General features: G+C 37.1%; 1 protein-coding gene across 1 annotated transcript in view; it reads right to left on the reverse strand.

The window, feature by feature from the left end:
• The window catches only part of CRLS1 (cardiolipin synthase 1), a 53,223-nt gene extending 35,815 nt beyond the window's left edge, over positions 1–17,408 (reverse strand). The window contains exons 1-5 of the mRNA XM_053712178.1: positions 16,867–17,408; positions 15,276–15,413; positions 13,127–13,256; positions 12,381–12,466; positions 10,626–10,694 (exon numbers count right to left, since the gene is read on the reverse strand). Of these exons, the coding sequence (XP_053568153.1) occupies positions 10,626–10,694; positions 12,381–12,466; positions 13,127–13,256; positions 15,276–15,413; positions 16,867–17,253 (810 nt within the window). The 5' untranslated portion in view covers positions 17,254–17,408. The remainder of the gene's footprint in view (positions 1–10,625; positions 10,695–12,380; positions 12,467–13,126; positions 13,257–15,275; positions 15,414–16,866) is intronic.
• Between the last annotated feature and the right edge of the window lie 3,943 nt (positions 17,409–21,351).

Below are 21,351 nucleotides of genomic sequence, written 5' to 3' on the forward strand. Positions count from 1 at the left end.
CTAGTTAAGTTTAGGCTCAGAGGCAATTTTCTTAGGATTTATAGAAAATTTATATAAGGAACCCTACACGCGGATGATAGTTTACAATAATTTATCTTCACAGATTATACTTGGGAGGGGTACGCATCAGGGATGTCCTCTCTCACCCCTTCTCTATGATGTCGAAATTGAGCCACTAGCAAGTATGGTTAGACATTGTTTGGAAGGTATTAAAATAGGTAAACACGAGATGAAAACCGCGGATGACATACTCCTTTATCTGGCAAACACAAAAACAAGTATACCTAAACTCCTCCAGATAATCGATCAATTTGGGTCCTTCTCAGGTTACAAGGTTAATGCTGCAAAATCCGAATTACTCTGGCTCAGAAAAAATTGTGACTATCTCTAATATTCCCTTTAGAGTGGTCAATGGTTCTTTTAAATACCTAGGGATTTCAATCCCAGCTAAATCAGAGGATCTTTACAATCTTAACATGCCCCCAATTCTAACAAACATTAGGGAGAAATTGAAAATATGGCAAAATCTCCAACTCTCCATTTTTGGGCGAGTAGCATTATTTAAAATGGTTCTGCTACCGAAATTGCTCTATGCTTTATAGAATACTCCAATAATTCTTTTAGAAAAAGGACATTCGATCTCTCAATACCGCACTTAGACAGTTCATATGGCAGAAGAAAAGATCTATGATATCTCTAATTAAACTCTCTCTGTCAAGGGAATATGGAGGCATTGCCAGACATAAGATTCTATAACCTTGTTTTTTAGCACGAATAGTGACAGACTGGATTTTCTCTAATAACTACGTTCTAAACAACGCACTTGAAGAAAGTATCTGCAATCCGTTCCTTCCGGCAGCGCTAATTCATTGTGAGGCAAAAGGGCTACCATTAGAAATTAAAAGACTTAAAACTATCTTTAATCCTATAACGGCTTGGTGGAAAATCACTTGTCAAACTGCAAGGCTTCTCAGTACTTACCCTTGATAAAGAATCCAAACTTTCAAGCAGGTCTTAGCTCAGCAGTTTTTAAAAAATGGCAATACATTGAGTTAAATAGGGCACAGTATCTTATTGATAGGGGAAAAAAATGTGTAAAAACATTTGAGGAACTGAAGAATGAATTTAATATAACCAATAAGGACTTCTTTGCTTACTTGCAAATAAGACATTTTCTTTTAGAATTAATAAAAGAGGCAGGTTGGTGTTGGGACCTGGGTAACCTGGAAAGCTGGCTCATGCTAGTTAAAAACATAATTTATGTAAGAACTTACCTGATAAATTCATTTCTTTCATATTAGCAAGAGTCCATGAGCTAGTGACGTATGGGATATACATTCCTACCAGGAGGGGCAAAGTTTCCCAAACCTCAAAATGCCTATAAATACACCCTTCACCACACCCACAATTCAGTTTAATGAATAGCCAAGAAGTGGGGTGATAAGAAAGGAGCGAAAGCATCAAAAATAAGGAATTGGAATAATTGTGCTTTATACAAAAAAATCATAACCACCACAAAAAGGGTGGGCCTCATGGACTCTTGCTAATATGAAAGAAATTAATTTATCAGGTAAGTTCTTACATAAATTATGTTTTCTTTCATGTAATTAGCAAGAGTCCATGAGCTAGTGACGTATGGGATAGCAGATACCCAAGATGTGGAACTTGCACGCAAGAGTCACTAGAGAGGGAGGGATAAAATAAAGACAGCCAATTCCGCTGAAAAAATAATCCACAACCCAAATCAAAAAAATGAAATAATAAGCAGCAGAATCAAACTGAAACAGCTGCCTGAAGTACTTTTCTACCAAAAACTGCTTCTGAAGAAGAGAAAACATCAAAATGGTAGAATTTAGTAAAAGTATGCAAAGAAGACCAAGTTGCTGCTTTGCAAATTTGATCAACAGAAGCTTCATTCCTAAAAGCCCAGGAAGTAGAAACTGACCTAGTAGAATGAGCCGTAATCCTTTGAGGCGGGGACTTACCCGACTCTACATAAGCATGATGAATCAAAGACTTTAACCAAGATGCCAATGAAATGGCAGAAGCCTTCTGACCTTTCCTGGAACCAGAAAAGATAACAAATAGACTAGAAGTCTTTCTAAAACCTTTAGTAGCGTCAACATAATATTTCAAAGCTCTTACTACATCCAAAGAATGCAAAGATCTCTCCAGAGAATTCTTAGGATTAGGACACAATGAAAGGACAACAATTTCTCTACTAATGTTGTTAGAATTCACAACCTTAGGTAAGAATTTAATGAAGTCCGCAACACTGCCTTATCCTGATGAAAAATCAGAAAAAGGAGATTCACAAGAAAGAGCAGATAACTCAGAAACTCTTCTAGCAGAAGAGATGGCCAAAAGGAACAACACTTTCCAAGAAAGTAATTTAATATCCAGAGAATGCATAGGTTCACACATAGCTATATGCCGTTCTATGTTTGTGACACAACGGCTGATAGCCCACACTCAGGGAAACTAGAACATTGGACATGCTCTCTCCATACCTAATGCACTTGTGCGAGTTAAATACATATAAAAATAAATATAAACATATATATATCGTACCTTACTAATATAAAAAGGTTAAAATATTTGATATCAAGATTTATTTATTTTTATATGTATTTGTATATGTATTTAACTCGCACAAGTGCATTAGGTATGGAGAGAGCATGTCCAATGTTCTAGTTTCCCTGAGTGTGGGCTATCAGCCGTTGTGTCACAAACATAGAACGGCATATAGCTATGTGTGAGAAAAGTTTTCACTACTGATCCCGGGTACGCTGAGCGCACATCCCCCAACAATTAGCATAGGTGATTGGCGTGATCCACACACACCTAGTGCGGGCAGCGTATCATAGAGGTCGTGATGAAAACCAGAGTTGGTCATTGGTCAATAAGCCCACACACCCTCTTTTAGGGAGGTCTGAATTTTGCAGGTTGTATGGTAATCACGGCTATAAAAGCCGATGGAAGTCTAATGTTTAATATGCCTGATAAAACGGCCGTTAGTAGCCGAGAAACGCGTAGCATATTTCCATATGCTCACCTATATGTAGCTTTGTATAACAGTCAATATTGTTTACATTAATAAATACCTTGATTTTATTCTGGCTTTGCTACTTATTGGGTGAGAATAGCATTACCATACACCTGCATTGGAGGAGCCTTGGAGACCGGAGGGAGCTAGCTGGTTAGCTCGGATAGCCAGCCTGTGTCTACAAGCACATAAGTGTGCTCCTATAAATTGTGAGTACCCTGTGTAAAAAGTTTGGAGCTGGGGATATCTGGTTATCACGGATACACACATTTGGGCGCTTCTTATTTTTCAGATTGGGAGCGAGTGATTACCGGAGGGAGCAAGCTGGTTAGCTCTGATAGCCAGCCCGCAACTACTAGCACATAAGTGTGCTCTTGGAAATTGTGAGTAGTCTGTGTATAAGATTGGTTTCTTTACAACATCGTTGTTTGCTACAGATACACACATTTGTGCGCCTCTCTTGTGTTTGCATTTTTCTCAGATCTACTACCAAACAGTGGAGGAAGGGAGAGAGCAGCCTGAATATCTATTGCATCATCCAGATCGTTGGATATTCATTCCACAATTGGGACTTACATACAAAGACTCTAGTTACCTACCACATACCATTTGGATCAGCATCTATTTGGGGGTGATTGTATGTTTGTATTCAATTTTTGTATGTTCCATTTGTTATATGTGATTATCACAGCTACTAACATATTGATTTAGGCACACAGCGCCCTCTTGTGTACAGCTTAGGTCACACATCTTTTTGGAACCTCCTAATTAGCACCTATTCCACCTTATAGCTAACTCCTAACAGCATCTGGGCCACTCCAGTCTCACTGTGTGTCATTTTGGAGTCGAATGCCTATTTTATTGAGGTACTATATAGATTCATAGGTACAAAGCCACGCGGCCTTCTGTAAACACACAGCATGGAAGGATGCTACGCCACTTTACAAGCTGCGGACCTTATTACAGCTTGCAGCAGCAAGGTCAGTGTTTACCCTGATGAGTCTTCCGAGCATAAGCTGGCTCCCAACGGTAAGAGGAAACTCAGCACACCGGATCAGAACGCTCTGATTCCAGGCCTCTCTAGCTCGGTAATGGAGCCCCCAACAACACATCCGGCTGTGGATGTGCTACGAAATACTCAACCTACTTCTTTGGTGACAAAATCCCTAATACTAACGGAACATATGCATACAGGGACTCCAAGCTTGACCCACATGTGCCCGGACCTGCTTCTTTTAGATTATGGAGTCACTGCTATGGGCATTGCATCACCGTTGAAACAAGACCCACAGAATGCAGAGCGCTGTCGACAAGCTAAGGCTAATCACCTCTCGGTAGTGAAGCCGCACCGCATGCGCCCTAATTGTGGAGAGCTGATAGTTTGGTATGAAGAGGATCTAGAATTCACACCTTTTCTGCAGCCGCGGAATAGGATACGAATATCTGACTTTCCTCCATCATTTAGTCCGGTTTGCGCTGTTGTGGTGTAGACCCCTGGCTACACCCCTCTGGATGAGGAGACCTTACATCGCAGACCAGCAACCTTGGATCACAGCAGACTGGACATTAATAAATACACTACCAGAGCTGGGGTCGGATAGCTATAAGAACGGCACTCTGTAGTCCTCTATTGACCTAAGAAAGTTTCACTTATAACCCTGTGGTCTAGGTGTAGAGGGCTTTGGAAATTGATGATGACAACTAGCAGCCAGAATTATATCATTTTTTACTGCATGCTATTATCTGTATATATGTTTTCTTGTTGTCAGAAGAGGTTTATGATATGCTAGCTCCTTAAGCCATTTTGTGGTCACTTGTACAAGCACCGCATTTTTTTCCATTTCACCAAATTGTTGGCCTAATTCTCAACCTCCTCACTCATGTCTATTAGGAGGTTCCATAAGGGTTAATATCATATTTATCTTCTACTATCCATGTTACCCATATGTACACTGCTAGTAATGCTATGTCATTCCTAGATTCATAATCCCTTTGTTTTAGATTGAGCTCAGGGTGTGTATTATAATCAAATGCTCTCCCCTATTTTTAGGGTACTCTACTGACAAGTATGTACTGTGCTTAGAGTTGCTTCCTAAAAGTTAGTGATTACCATATTGTTCCATTTCATTGTCCACTCCATGAAAATAGCTATTATTATGATGGGCTATATAGCCTTCCTTCTTATTTAATACTATGCCAGCTTCCAAGATGTTTATTTTTCAGGGGATATTCATCATATGACATAGGTATTAATGTTTATACCATTAGAATTTAAGTGACATATTCTTGTTGATTATATAAATATTTATAACAATAAGCCTAGTGATTTCCAGAAGATAGCACTATAGACAAAGTATTGTTAAATTCATTTCTATGAGCCTACATGTTGTAACAAGTCTAATATAGGGTCTCTAGTATACATGTGCAAACTATGTATAGTAACAAGTCTTATTTAGTGCCGCTGGTATTTAGGTATAACATATATAATAACAGGTATCGCATTGTACCTTCTAGTATATGGATATAACTTAGATACAGTAACTAGTCTTATACAGTGCCTTCAGTTTATAGGTACAGCTTTGGTTTAATAATAAGGCTAGCACTAGTATATAGGTACAACTTGGGTATAGCAATAAGAAGTTTGCGGGACCATTATAAATGACCTTGATCAATACACGTCTCTCCTTGTATATGGAAACTTGTCCTATATGTAGATTCATTAGTTTCACGTTACCTGTCCCCTTGGTATGACTAAATATGTTTTTTACATGAGTGCGGAGGTTTAGTTCAATGTCTCTATATTCATTTAGACACATAGCTACTTTACCCTAACTAAACTAAGGTTCTGACCCTAGAGGAGTAACTGCTGCTCTTTATATGTGTTCAACATTGTTTATTGACAAAGGATGTATGCATATTTATTAGTGCAAATTTACTACTGCAGGCTACTTTTTCTGCTACTTGGAGAGAAACACATATTAAACTCCTACACAAAACATATTTTACTCCTGAAAAAGGTTTAAAATTCTGCAACTTAAGTTTCAACAAATGTCCTAATGTTCTTTTCCTGCAGCAGATTTGCTTCATATGCTATGGAAGTGTCCAAAAATCAGACACTTTTGGTGTAAACTAGAATTCTGGCTGAACAAAAAGATTTCCCCTCTAGCTCTATCGCTGGTGTAGATTATATTTTGTATAAAGGATAAAGCGGGCTATCAGCCCAGCGAAAAATTTATAATTTTGTCTATTCTAGCAGCTAGATACTTAATTTTTAAAAAATGGAAAATGAGAACGATTCCAAGTATTGCGGAGGTCAGAAACTGTCTTAAGAAGCAGTGTATACTGGAACAAAGAGATACTAACAGACAGTGAGTCAGATATCGGACAATTTTTCAATAAATGGTCAGTATTCATTAAAACACTCCAGACTATGGAAATAGACATTAGTTTTGTTGGGTATCTGGTAATGCTAATGGATAAGACGGAAAGAAACTGACTTATTCTTCTCCCGTCCAATCTCTTAGTACTATCTTCTCTTCCCCGTCCCTTTTTCTTTCAATTTTTTGTTGTTGTTGTTTTTGGGGGTTGATTGACAACTAGGGATATAATTAGAACTAGACATCAGCTGAGTTAAGTAGAATTGTAATAATGTTTTTTGGTTCAGCCATTTCCTTGGCTTTAACGGGTGATGTCTTCAAATAAGGTAATTACTATAATCTGTTAAATCCTGAAGGATATATATTTTTTTTTTCTAGGGTTGAAAATATATTTAGAAAAAATGATTTCAGTTGTGTTGAGTAGAATTACACAGCTACAAATTTTTTTTTTTTGGCTTAAACAAATTGTATTTTCAAACGATACAAATATCAGGATCTCCTCCTCTCTTGTTACTTCCTCACATTCCCATTTACAGGACTTCTCCAGACTGGCCCCCATCTTGTGGAATTCCCTGCCTTGCTCCATAAGACTCTCCACTAGTTTTAACAGCTTCAAGCACTCCCTAAAAACTCTACTATTCAGGGATGCATACAACCAACACTAACCTTTCCTAACTCCATTGTTTTCCCCTTGAACCCCTTAGATTGTAAGCCTATGGGCCCAGCTGTTTACAGATCGCTTCATAAGAGCCGACTACAACAGTGAAACTCTCGGCAGGGCCCTCTACCCCACTTGACCCCTACAAAAGCTATCCTGTACACTGACTATGTTTACAGCGCTGCGGAATCTGTTGGCGCTCTACAAATACCTGATAATAATATTATACCCTGTTAAGCTTTGTATGATTTCTTCTTTTCTTTTAATGGTGCAAATTTTGTGTTTGTTATGCACTACTGGTCTTAAAATAAAAGATAAAAAATAAATAAATTGGAAAGTTATTTAAAATTGTAAACGCTATCTGAATCATGAAAAACAAATTTTGGGTTTCATGTCCCTTTAAAGGATTGTTTCTTCTTTAGTAGAGAAGATATTTAAAAGTTTTGTAAGTAGAGTGAGACTTCTGTTTGTTGAATGAATAATCTAAGAATGTTTTTCAGTTTGGTAATTATAATACATAATTTGGTAAATGTGAAATTTAGCTGAGATTTTATTGAAGTAAGTATATGAGGCCACCTAGGTGAGACAATGATGCACACTGTGTGTGTGTCACGAAAACATAAAGGGATTAAAGTGATAGTAAACCCAAGTGTATAAAAATAATCATGGAGTTTCTCTCATGATTATTTTTAGTGATGGTAAATCCTAGCGTTTGTTATATGCTTGGGTTTACCATCACTTTTGTCTATATGCAGACAATCACAGGCTACGTACCAGCCTGCCGCCTGACACTATAAGCCTATCTTGTTAACCCCTTAACGACACGCGTCGTACAGGGTACGTCTTGCACAAACTGGTCTTTAAAGACCAGCGACGTACCCTGTACGACGTTGGGGTTGAAAGCGGCTGGAAGCGATCCTGATCGTTTCCAGCCACTTTCCGGTTATTGTAGTGATGCCTCGATATCGAGGCATCACTGCAATAACATTTTTCCCCATCCGATGCTGCGATCGTTGGTGGGTGGGAGCAGGGGTGGGAGGCGGGTGGGCGGCGATCGATGGCTTACCGGTGGGCGGGATCATGGGCGGGATTGCTGGGGGGCGCGCACGGACGCGCGCATGCACAGGGGAGGCGGGCGCGTGCACGGGGAGGGAGCGGGTGGGAACCATTACACTATGGAACAGTGGTTTCTATTTAGAGGGAGAGAGGGGGGATAAATATGTTAATCGAAGGGATCTGGGAGGGGGTGGGGGTTTAGTCTTGGGGGGGGAAGCTACACTACAGAAAAGTGGGGAAAAATAAAAAATATACATTTTTTTTGTAAACTGGGTACTGGCAGACAGCTGCCAGTACCCAAGATGGCTCCCAATAATGTAGAGGGGGAGGGTTAGAGAGCTGTTTGGGGGGGGATCAGGGAGGTTTGGGGCTAAGAGGGATCCTACACAGCAGCATATGTAAATATGCTCCAAAAAAAAAAAGAGAAAAAAAAAAAAAGATACCTTTTATTTTAGTACTGGCAGACTTTCTGCCAGTACTTAAGATGGCGGGGACAATTGTAGGGTGGGGGAGGGAAGAGAGCTGTTTGGGAGGGATCAGTGGGTCTGATGTGTCAGGTGGGAGGCTGATCACTACACTAAAGCTAAAATTAACCCTGCAAGCTCCCTACAAGATCCCTAATTAACCCCTTCACTGCTAGCCATAATACACGTGTGATGTGCAGCGGCATTTAGCAGCCTTCTAATTACCAAAAAGCATTGCCAAAGCCATATATGTCTGCTATTTCTGAACAAAGGGGATACCAGAGAAGCATTTACAACCATTTGTGCCATAATTGCACAAGCTGTTTGTAAATAATTTCAGTGAGAAACCTAAAATTGCGAAAAAAATTACGTTTTTTTTAAATTTGATTGCATTTGGCGGTGAAATGGTGGCATTAAATTTACCAAAATGGGCCTAGATCAATACTTTGGGTTGTCTACTACACTACACTAAAGCTAAAATTAACTCTACAAGCTCCCTACATGCTCCCTAATTAACCCCTTCACTGCTGGGCATAAAACACGTGTGGCGCGCAGTGGCATTTAGCAGCCTTCTAATTACCAAAAAGCAACGCCAAAGCCATATAAGTCTGCTATTTCTGAACAAAGGGGATCCCAGAGAAGCACTTACAACCATTTATGCCATAATTGCACAAGTTGTTTGTAAATAATTTCTGTGAGAAACCTAAAGTTTGTGAAAAAGTTACCATTTTTTTTTTATTTGATCGCATTTGGCGGTGAAATGGTGGCATGAAATATACCAAAATGGGCCTAGATCAATACTTTGGGATGTCTTCTAAAAAAAAATATATACATGTCAAGGGATATTTAGGTATTCCCGACAGATATCAGGGTTCCAATGTAACTAGCGCTCATTTTGAAAAAAAGTGGTTTTGAAATAGCAAAGTGCTACTTGTATTTATGGCCCTATAACTTGCAAAAAAAGCAAAGAAGATGTAAACATTGGGTATTTCTAAACTCAGGACAAATTTTAGAAACTATTTAGCATGGTTGTTTTTTGGTGGTTGTAGATGTGTAACAGATTTTGGGGGTCAAAGTTAGAAAAAGTGTGTTTTTTTCCATTTTTTCCTCATATTTTATAATATTTTTAATAGTAAATTATAAGATATGATGAAAATAATGGTATCTTTAGAAAGTCCATTTAGTGGCGAGAAAAACGGTATATAATATGTGTGGGTACAGTAAACGAGTAAGAGGAAAATTACAGCTAAACACAAACACCGCAGAAATGTAAAAATAGCCCTGGTCCTTAAGGGAAAGAAATTGAAAAATGGCCGTGTCCTTAAGGGGTTAACAAGTTTGAGCATGCACAGCTGATGTACTCAGACACACGTTTACTATAGTGGTCACTGGGTCAGCTCACAAGTGGATTCAGAAGCAAGTGAAAGGTTTAATAAAGGAAATATATTTAAAAAATAATGCAAATTTAAGAATCATTGTATATGACAAAAAAAATGCTTTTTTTAAATTTTAAAATATTTAAGTTACTGAAATAACCTTCATTTCCCTTTAAGAATACACATGTAAAAAATAATCCTTTACACAATGTAAAAAGGAGATTTTTTTTTTTTTTTTTTAAAGGGACATGAAATCCATGATTCATATAGAGTGTACAATTTATTAAAAGAAGAACAAAACAAAACCCTTTCCAATTCACTTCCATTACCAGATTTACTTAATTCTCTTTATTTTGTTGTAAAGCAGGACAGTAGGCACAGACGTGTACACTGATGTAGAATTGCTGCCATACAATGTTGCAGATGTGCACACTCCTAAGCCTACCTACAAAGAAGACAAAGTATTTTTGGTAAAATCTGAATTTTTTAAAAAACAAACAAAAAAAAACCTTTACTCATATGAATCATGAGCCAGCAATATATCTCAAACTGGAATACGTTTCCAATCACATTGAAAACTAATAAACATTTTCATGTGTTGCAATGCTTTTTATTAATAACTTTAAATAAGGAAAATAATGTTCTTACCTTACTGATAAATGTTGGCTCCAATTGAGCAGTTACATAGCACGGGTTGAAATATTTACTGACAGTTCTCTAAAAAGGGAACAAGAAATGCAATACAGAATTTAAACACAGATGACCTAATCACAAACCAACATCAAAATGTAGAGAACTTCTACATTTAAAGGGACATGAAACCCTAAATTACTCTTATTATTCAGATAGCTCATAAACTTTTAAAATACTTTCCAATTTACTTTTATTATCAAATTTGCTACATTCTCTTGGTATCTTTTGTTAAGGGATTTGTAATGCACTACTGAGAGCTAGCTGACCACATTGTGTGAGCCAATGACAAAAAGCATATGCTTGCAGCCACTAAACAGTAGCTAGCTCCCAGTAGTGCATTGCTGCTCCTGAGCCTACCTAGGAATGTTTTACAACAAAGTGTACTAAGTGGATAAAAAAAAAAAATCAAATTAGATAGAAGTCAATTTAAAAATTTCTAAAATCGCATGCTCTATCTAAATCATGAAAGTTTAATTGACTAGACTGTACCTTTAAACATCTCCTTATTAATTCAATTCCATCACCACAATTTCTGAAGCACAAATACAAATTACAAAACAACAGTTTACAAAGGTAATGAGATGCCATTTTTGATGTTTAAAAAGTTTTTCTAGATGTAGTATAGATCTCACTTTTTCATATTTTCTTAGGAAATGTTATGCCATGAATTCCAGTAGCTAAATGAGGAGAAAACAAAATGACAGACATATACAGCCTATAGATACGCCTTTGGGTTTTGGAGTGTTTGACGGTAGCCAATTACAAATTGCACAGACTTATGCCAAACTACTCTCTAAGGGCCTAATATGCAAAAGCTCACCGGTATGGAGAGAAATCAAGCAAAATCTTTGTGATTTTTTTTTTTATGATTGAATTGGATTTTGTCATTTTTATTTTTTTTATAACAAGCTTTATTAAACATAAGTAAACATCATACATAAACGAAATGTTACACCATCATATTATACAAGAGGGCTTATGATCAAGAGTTTCAAATGTTAAAAGCTGAGGAAGGGTGATGGCACAAGTCCAACAGTAATTAGTGATTTATTTTTTTAGACCTTATATTTCAATGTAGGAGTATCTCCTTCACATCAAGAACCCTGCATAGTGAGATAAACATCTTTCAAACTAAAATGTGTGTTTCTAACAGTTTTTAGGGACCTCTCTGTATTGACGAGACGTCTTAGATCATCTCACCTGAGCGGCAAGCTTTTGAATATAAGGCCAAAAAGGAGGATGAATGCTTTCTTTAAGACTAAACACAGTGCAGTTAATGTTGTATGCACTTACATACACCCAGTGCTATTTTTGTGAGGGAAAAAAAAGGTGCCGGTACTCATTGATTAATGATTGATATATTGTGCGCAGAAACATCGAGAAAAGTAAAAGGGACAACGTTATTTACAATGCTTAATATATTTTGCAGCACCCTCTTGTGAAAACTAGAGTATTTGCATAAGGATAAAATAATAAGCTGTTATGAGATGTCAGAGGTGGTGGTACTCAGTACTAGTAAGTACCCCACAAAAAAAAAACCTGCGTACACCCATCTGTTCCATAGAAGTGATCATAAATGGTTTTTAAAATCATCTTTATTAAACCAATTTTTCATGGGGAAAAATACTTTTATAAATTTGAACAAAACACAGACCATTTTCAATAATGTATTGATATATTTACATCTACTTTGTAATTATAGTTACTTACTGGTGGTGGAAGAGTTTTGTATCGAACATAAAACACAGCTGCAATCAGTGCTATGTCTCGTAAAATGATCATGCTTGTAAGGGGAACTGAAAATAAAAGAAAAGCTGTTAGGACACAGAGCACATATTTCATCCCCATCAAGTGCAGTGTTTATTTGTGTGTATATATATATATATATATATATATATATATATATATATATATATATATATATATATAGTGTGAAGATTGGAGTAGCCGTGTTAGTCCAGTAGATAAGATGCTAAAAAAACAAAGTATTGCAGTGATATATATATATATATATACTGTATATATATTATATATACATTTAATAAATTTGAATTAGTACCCCTGTCTCATTAACACTACATTTAGCCACCAATCAGGAAGCTCTACACAGGTTCTGAACTACAAAAAGGGCTGGCTCCTAAGCTTACATTCCTGACTTTTCAAATAAAGAGAACGAAGAAAATTGATAATAGGAGTTAATTAAAAAGTTGCTTAAAATTGCCTGCTCTATCTGAATCATGAAAGAAAGAAAAAAAGTGTTTTATATCCCTTTAACAGATGGGGATAACCTGTAGGCTCATCATCTGTGTTATGGTTCTGTTCAATTCCCATAGTTATAAAAAATGGGTTATCACATCCTGATGTGTGTTTAAAAAGGATAAAGATAAGTTTATAATTAAATGTGATGTATAGTGTTCTTCAGACTATCCTGCATTTAGTTATAACAAAATGCTTACCTGGAATAAGATTTGCTAATGTTAAACAGACATATAAAACACTGACGAGTATCTTGTCAGCCAGTGGATCAAGAGCACTTCCCAAAGCAGATTTCTGATTGGCCCAGTTTCGTGCAATATAACCATCCAACTTTAAAAGTAAAAGTGCAGACAAACATTATTAAATATACTGAACTAAAAAAAACAAGCTAGAAATGTGCACAATAAATGATTCTATGTAGATATTTAAAGAAACACAATAAGATTATTTTTTATATTAAAAAGGGACAGTCTACTCCAGAATATTTATTGTTTAAAAAGATAGATAATCCCTTTATTACCCATTCCCAAGTTTTGCATAACCAACGCGGTTATATTAATATAATTTTTACCTCTGTGATTACCTTGTATCTATGCCTCTGCAGACTGCCCACTTATCTCAGTTATTTTGACAGACTTGCATTTTAGCCAGTCAGTGCTGACTCATAAATAACTCTACAGGCATGAGCACGTTATCTATATCGCACACATGAACTAGTGCTGTCAAGCTGTGAAAGACTGAATAAATGAAAAAAGAGGCCGCTTTCACGGTCTTAGAAATTAGCATATTGCCGACCTAGGTTTAGCTTTCAACAAAATACCAACAGACAAAGCATATTTAATGCTAAAAGTAAATTGGAAAGTTGCTTAAAATAACATGCCGTATCTGAATCATGAAAGTTTAATTTCGACTAGACCATCCCTTTAAAGTGAATGTCAATTTTGATGCTAAAGTGCCCGGTTTTTAAAAATTTGATTAAAAACAGGGGCACTTTAATTCATCAAAATTTACATTTCACTCCTGTTGAGAAAAACAAAACAAAAACAAAAACCCCAACAACTTACTTTTTAATCTTGACAGCCGCTCCAGCTTCCTCCACCCGTTGCAAAGTTTCATCCTGGGTCTGAAATTAGGATCCAGGCTTCCACCAATCACGGCTTTGAATCAGAGACTGATTCCCCCGGGGGAGAAGCAGTGATTGGAGGATGACCTATCCATCATTTCTGACATCTGAAATGGCTTGCAACGACCGGAGGAAGCTGGAGATGCTGTCAAGTTTAAAAGGTAAGTTTTTTTTTAACAACAGGAGTGAAATGTAAATTTTTATGAATTAAAGTGCCCCTGTTTTTAATAGAATTTTTAAAAACCTGGCACTTTAGCATCAAAATTGACAGTCACTTTAAGTGCTGCAGGATTTATAAAAGGTAAGAGTAAGGTATGAAGATAGCTATTTCTGAAAGCAGAGAGAAAGGCAGTTTTCCTAAATAATACTACAAAAAAAAAATTTGTATTGATGAATGGATGCACCCAATGTTGTACATTTAAAGGGCCTTTATAGTCAAAAAATTAAATGCTCTAATCAGTTAGAGCATGTAACTTTACAACTATTAACCCCAGAATACAGCTCGGGATTTGCAGAGCACTGCTGTTCCCGAGCGGAAAACTCCACTGATCCAATCAGCAGTGCAAGTTCCACATTTGATTCATGCAACTATCGCTACTAATTGGAAACACACAGCAGTCTAGAGTTGATAGCCATAAAATTATTATTTTTAATTTATTTTTTTAACTATAATTGCCCTATATTTTGTTTTTGCAAACATATAATTGAAATTTACTTCATTTTCTAGTTTTTGGCTGCTCTGATTCCTTTTTTTTCTTCTTCTAAAAGTAGGCTACAAGCAATACAGATGGTGTATTGCCTGAACAGTTAAAGGAACACTTACGGTAAAATAGTTTTCCCCGTAATGTATTAAACGTACAGGAAATTGGTACTTTGTGTTTATTTTTGTATTAGAAAAAAGCTGTCTTTGTCACTAAAATGTCAAGCCATTGTTATACACCAACTTACAAAATGATAATATAAATCTCTACTGCCTAAGCTATAGAGAACATACGGCTGTATGCACAGCAACCGGTCATTTCCATACATGCATGTGCCAATCTACAAAGGCATCCATGAAGTATATGTGCATTGCACCACGGCAGGGAACACTTTTTGTTGCAGAAAATAAAACTACTTCTAAGTGACAAAGAATTTCTTTTCTATCTGTAATTTCCATTTCATTTAAACACCTAATTTGAAGACCAGAAGCTTTTTTTTATATATTTGTTTTCAATAAAACTCACCAAATCTGTTATTCCAGCAAACACAAAAACTCCAAGGGCGATATTAAAGTTTTCTCCAACAATAAGATATCCAAGGACAGGTGCCAGTCCAATCCTGGTCATTGATAAAAAATTTGGGATTGTCCATGGATTTTCATACTGTAAAATAAAAGCACATTCGAGGATTACCTCATTTTCTTATTTTACCCATTTGCAAAATATTTCAGTAGATCTAAGGTCTCTGCTTTAGGTCATTAAAACCATATATAATCCTTAGGATATTGAAATGTGTTTCTAGAGTTTAATGTAATTATTTTTGTATAAAAAAAGGAACAATAATGGTTAGCAATATCAGGACTCAATTGGTAGATTTAAAAGCCAGTAAAAAAAAAAATATATATATATATATATATATATATATATATATATATATGAAGAGGAGGGTCTCTGAAGAAGTAAGGCACTGCAAGAGCATTAAAACAGTTTTAATTTTTACCCAGTTTTCATTAATTTCTATTATCACATTTTCTACATTCTCTTGGTATCTTTTGTTGAAAAGTAGAGATGTAAGCTCAGGAGTGTGCACGTCTGTAGTACTAGATGTCAGCACTATTTCTTGCTATGTAGTGCTCCAGATACCTATCTAGGTATCTCTTCAACAAAGAATAACGTGAGAAAGGAGCAAATTTGATAATACAAGTAAATTGGAAACTTTAATAAAAAAATAAAAAAAATCTCATACCCCAAAGAGGGTTGTGTTCTCTTTAACATAAGGTGTCTCATGATCTTCTAGGTAGCAGGTGATTACCAAAAAGAAATCACCTACTAGGTTAGTTTTAATTAGAAATATTGATGAACTGATGCACTCTTTCAAACGTAGAGTCTCATGTCCAACTTATTAGCAGGTGAATGACAACATAGCTCATTATTTGATGAAAGGACCAATCCTCCTCTTTCAAGAGTGGTTATATGTCCGTGCATCTATCAGTTGATTATCATAAAAATAACAACTTGCATCCTTGGTTTTATTTGGGGGTATAATATCTCTGAATAAGCCTTTATCTCCCTTTACCACAGAAATGTATCACAAGATCCCTCACTTAAAAGTCAGATTACAATAATTTAAACAATATATTTTGAAAAATGGCTTTAAAAAAAAGGTAATTATCTGCAGTCTTTTTAATTGTGCACACACTGAACAAAAAATGTTTTTTTATAAAAAAAAAAGTTTACTGTTCCTTTAAAGCAAAGTGTTTAACATTACATGTGTTTCTGCAAACTAAATGGGTTTTGTATTTTGTAATTCTACTTGAACTGTTGGGGGGTGTGGGGGGGGGGGGGGCATGATTTATGTTGGTTGCAAATAAGTGTCCAGGCCATAAGGGGTGTCAAATAGTACAGGATTGGCCACTACATACAATTTAAACTGCTATGCTTAACCCATTAATTACACAAATGAATACACGTTTAATTTGCTGTTCCTCTTTATATGTAATGTGAAATACATTTGAGTCGTGTACTGCTCCCTCCCATATTGACCTGCACTAAATAACTTATAGATGCCCTTGATGACACTATAACTATAGGGGGCTCTCAGTCACTTGCTCCGTACCAGTTCTGACAGCCTTGTACTTGCTGGATCTTTGCCCTCTGCAGACTCAGGACATCTCTTCTCTTGTGGCACAGGCCTCGCATAACCAGGGTGTGGAGTTAAGTGAAGTTCCCGGTGCAGCAGGCAGCATGACACCTGGTTGTGAAATAGCTTGCGGACCCCCGCGTGCCTCTCCCCGTACACCGTGCTACCCAACCAGCCTTTCGCTGGAGGTCTCTGGTCCCAAGTGCTTAGTGTTACCGCGTGACTGCAGCGAGCCCCGGTGTCCGGTAAAGGAGAGAGAGCAGCTGTACAAGCACATACCGACTCCCAGCGGCGCACTTTCACAGTACCTGCAACACGCACCGAAGACGGCAGCCTGCTTAGCAGTAGAGAAAATAGCGTCATGTTAGCCCTACAGAGCCCCAAACCTTGGGTTCTCCGCTTCGGGGAGCCTGGCCTCCCGATACAGCGGCCTAACCACACATTCTTACTTTACGGCTCTTAGTCGTTTACGTCAGTCATTAACCCGTGCCGACCTGCTTGTGTTTAGAGACGTGAGACCTGTTGCGCGGCTCCTAGTGAATTAAAAATATATTTTATTGTTTGTATAGTTTTTCTTGCGTATACCACAGCTATTTTTTTTTTTTAATACAATATTCTATGCCATAAAGGATTTTTTTTGTGCTTGTGAGGCTTGCAACTGTCGGTGGTAGAAATCTTTATCACCCATTGAGCAATTATGTGTGCTGTGCACTCTGCACTGTGATGAATGAATTGTATCTATTCTGAAGAACACACCTAACGTCCAACTTCCGGCGCCTCTTCCTGTCATTGAACATACACACACAATGCATAATATATATACTACAGGAGTCAACGGAATTCAGTTTCTGATTTTCATGGCTCAGAAGCATCCACAAAGATTTTCAAAGCAGTAAAATGAAGGTGCACATGAAAGATGCAACAGCTATTCAGTAATTATACTGAAAAAGTAGAAATTCATTTTTTTTCAAAATTTGGCTTCAGCAGAGGCACACACTTTATTTGAAATGTTTCATAAATGTATGAAGAAAAATATTACCACACATTTTATACTAATCTTGAAAAAAGTTCAGCTGCCAAAGATGTAGAGGCCACCCTTGAAGAATGCGTGTTAAGCCTCAGTGGCAAAAGTACTTCCACCTAATAAAACATATATGATACATTTAAAGGGACAGTAAATCCCCCCCAGGAGGGGCAAAGTTTCCCAAACCTCAAAATGCCTATAAATACACCCCCCACCACACCCACAATTCAGTTTAACGAATAGCCAAAAAGTGGGTTGATAAGAAAGGAGCGAAAGCATCAACAAGGAATTGGAATAATTGTGCTTTATACAAAAAAATCATAACCACCACAAAAAGGGTGGGCCTCATGGACTCTTGCCAATATGAAAGAAAACATAATTTATGTAAGAACTTACCTGATAAATTCATTTCTTTCATATTAGCAAGAGTCCATGAGCTAGTGATGTATGGGATATACATTCCTACCAGGAGGGGCAAAGTTTCCCAAACCTTAAAATGCCTATAAATACACCCCTCACCACACCCACAATTCAGTTTAACGAATAGCCAAGAAGTGGGGTGATAAGAAAGGAGCGAAAGCATCAAAAATAAGGAATTGGAATAATTGTGCTTTATACAAAAAAAATCATAACCACCACAAAAAGGGTGGGCCTCATGGACTCTTGCTAATATGAAAGAAATTAATTTATCAGGTAAGTTCTTACATAAATTATGTTTTCTTTCATGTAATTAGCAAGAGTCCATGAGCTAGTGACGTATGGGATAGCAGATACCCAAGATGTGGAACTTCCACGCAAGAGTCACTAGAGAGGGAGGGATAAAATAAAGACAGCCAATTCCGCTGAAAAATTAATCCACAACCCAAATCAAAAGTTTCAATTTTTATAATGAAAAAAAACTGAAATTATAAGCAGAAGAATCAAACTGAAACAGCTGCCTGAAGTACTATTCTACCAAAAACTGCTTCTGAAGAAGAGAAAACATCAAAATGGTAGAATTTAGTAAAAGTATGCAAAGAAGACCAAGTCGTTGCTTTGCAAATCTGATCAACAGAAGCTTCATTCTTAAAAGCCCAGGAATTAGAAACTGACCTAGTAGAATGAGCCGTAATCCTCTGAGGCGGGGATTAACCCGACTCCAAATAAGCATGACGAATCAAAAGCTTTAACCAAGATGCCAAAGAAATGGCAGAAGCCTTCTGACCTTTCCTAAAACCAGAAAAGATAACAAATAGACTAGAAGTCTTTCTGAAATCTGAGTAGCTTCAACATAATATTTCAAAACTCTTACCACACCCAAAGAATGTAAGAATCTTTCCAAAGAATTCTTAGGATTAGGACACAAGGAAGGGACAATAATTCCTATACTAATGTTGTTAGAATTCACAACATTAGGTAAAAATTGAAATGAAGACAGCAAAACCACCTTATCCTGATGAAAAATCAGAAAAAGGAGACTCACAAGAAAGAGCAGATAATTCAAAAACTGTTCTAGCTGAAGAGATGTCTAAAAGGAACAATACTTTCCATGAAAGTAATTTTAATGTCCAAAGAAAGCATATGCTTAAACGGAAGAGCCTGTAAAGCCCTCAGAACCAAATTAAGACTCCAAGGAGGAAAAATTGGCTTAATGACAGGCTTGATACGAACCAAAGCCTGAACAAAACAATGAATAACAGAAAGATTAGCAAATTTTTCTGTGAAAACAGCACAGAAAAAGCAGAGATTTGTCCTTTCAAGGAACTTGCAGACAAAAACCCTTATCCAAACCATCCTGAAGAAACTATAAAATCCTAGGAATTCTAAAAGAATGCCAAGAGAATTTATGAGAAGAGCATCAAGAGATGTAAATCTTCCAAACTCGATAATAAATCTTACTAGACACAGATTTACGAGCCTGCAACATAGTATTAATCACTGAGTCAGGGAAACTTCTATGACTAAGTACTAAGCGTTAAATTTCCATACCATCAAATTAATAATTTGAGTTCCTGATGGAAAAAACAAATGTTAAGATATAAGGTCTGGCCTTAATGGAAGTGACCAAGATTGGCAACTGTACATCCGAACAAGAACCATATACCAAAACCTGTGTGGCCATGCTGGAGCCACCAGCAACACAAAAGATTGCTCCCTGATGATCTTGAAAATCACTCTAAAAAGAAGAACCAGAGGCAAAAAAATATAGGCAGATTGATAACTCCAAGGAAGTGTCAATGCATACACTGCTTCCGACTGAGGATCCCCGGACCTGAATAGGCCCCTGGGAAGTTCCTAGTTTAGATGAGATGCCATCAGATCTATTTCTGGAAGCCCTCACATCTGAACAATTTGAAAAAACACATCTGGGTAAAGAGACCATTCTCCCGGATGTAAAGCTTGATTGACAGAGATAATCCGCTTCCCAATTGTCTATACCTGGGAAATGGACTGCAGAAATTAGACAGGAGCTGGATTTAGCCCAAGCAAGTATCCGAGATACTTCTTTCACAGCCTAAGGACTGAGAGTCCCACCCTGATGATTGACATACACCACAGTTGTGACATTGTCTGTCTGAAAAACAATAAACGTCTCTTTCTTCAAAAAGAAGCCAAAACTGAAGAACTCTGAGAAATGCATGGAGTTCCAAAATATTGAATGGTAATCTCGCCTCCTGAGATTTCCAAACCCCTTGTGCTGACAGAGATCCCCAGACAGCCTCCCAACCTAAAAGACTCGCATCTGTAGTGATCATGGTCCAGGTTCAATGAACCGAAGAGACCCGTAGAACTATATGATGGTGATCTAACCACCAAATCAAGGATAGTTGAACATTGGGATTCAAAGATATAAAAAATGATATCCTAGAATCCCTGCACCATTAATTCAGCATAAAAAACTGGAAAGGTTTTCTATGAAAATGAGCAAAGGGAATCGAATCCAATGCTGCAGCCATGAGACCTAAAACTTCCATGCATATAGCAACTGAAGGAAATAATAGAGACTGAAGGTGCCGACAAACGGAACCCAATAAAATTGTCACTTGTCTGTTAGAGACAAAGACATTGACACAATCTATCTGGAAACCTAAAAAAGGTGACCCTTGTCTGCGGAATCAAGGAGCTTTGATAAAAAGATCCTCTAACCATGTCTTGAAGAAACAACAAAAGTTGAATTGTATGAGATTCCGCAGAATGAAAAAACTGAGCCAGTACCACGAGACCATCCAAATAAGGAAACACTGAGAACCTTGAAAAGATTCTTAGAGCTGTCGCTAGACCAGAAGGAAAAGCAACAAATTGGTAATGCTGGTCAAAAAAAAAGAGAATCTCAGAAAATGAAAATAATCTGAATGAAAACAGAAAATGAAGATATGCATCTATTGTATCTATTGTAAACAAATAATGCCCTCACTGACCAAAAGGCAGAATAGACCATATAAACACCATTCTAAAAG

Source organism: Bombina bombina, chromosome 4, assembly GCF_027579735.1.
Source record: "Bombina bombina isolate aBomBom1 chromosome 4, aBomBom1.pri, whole genome shotgun sequence".
Classification (NCBI taxonomy): domain Eukaryota; kingdom Metazoa; phylum Chordata; class Amphibia; order Anura; family Bombinatoridae; genus Bombina; species Bombina bombina.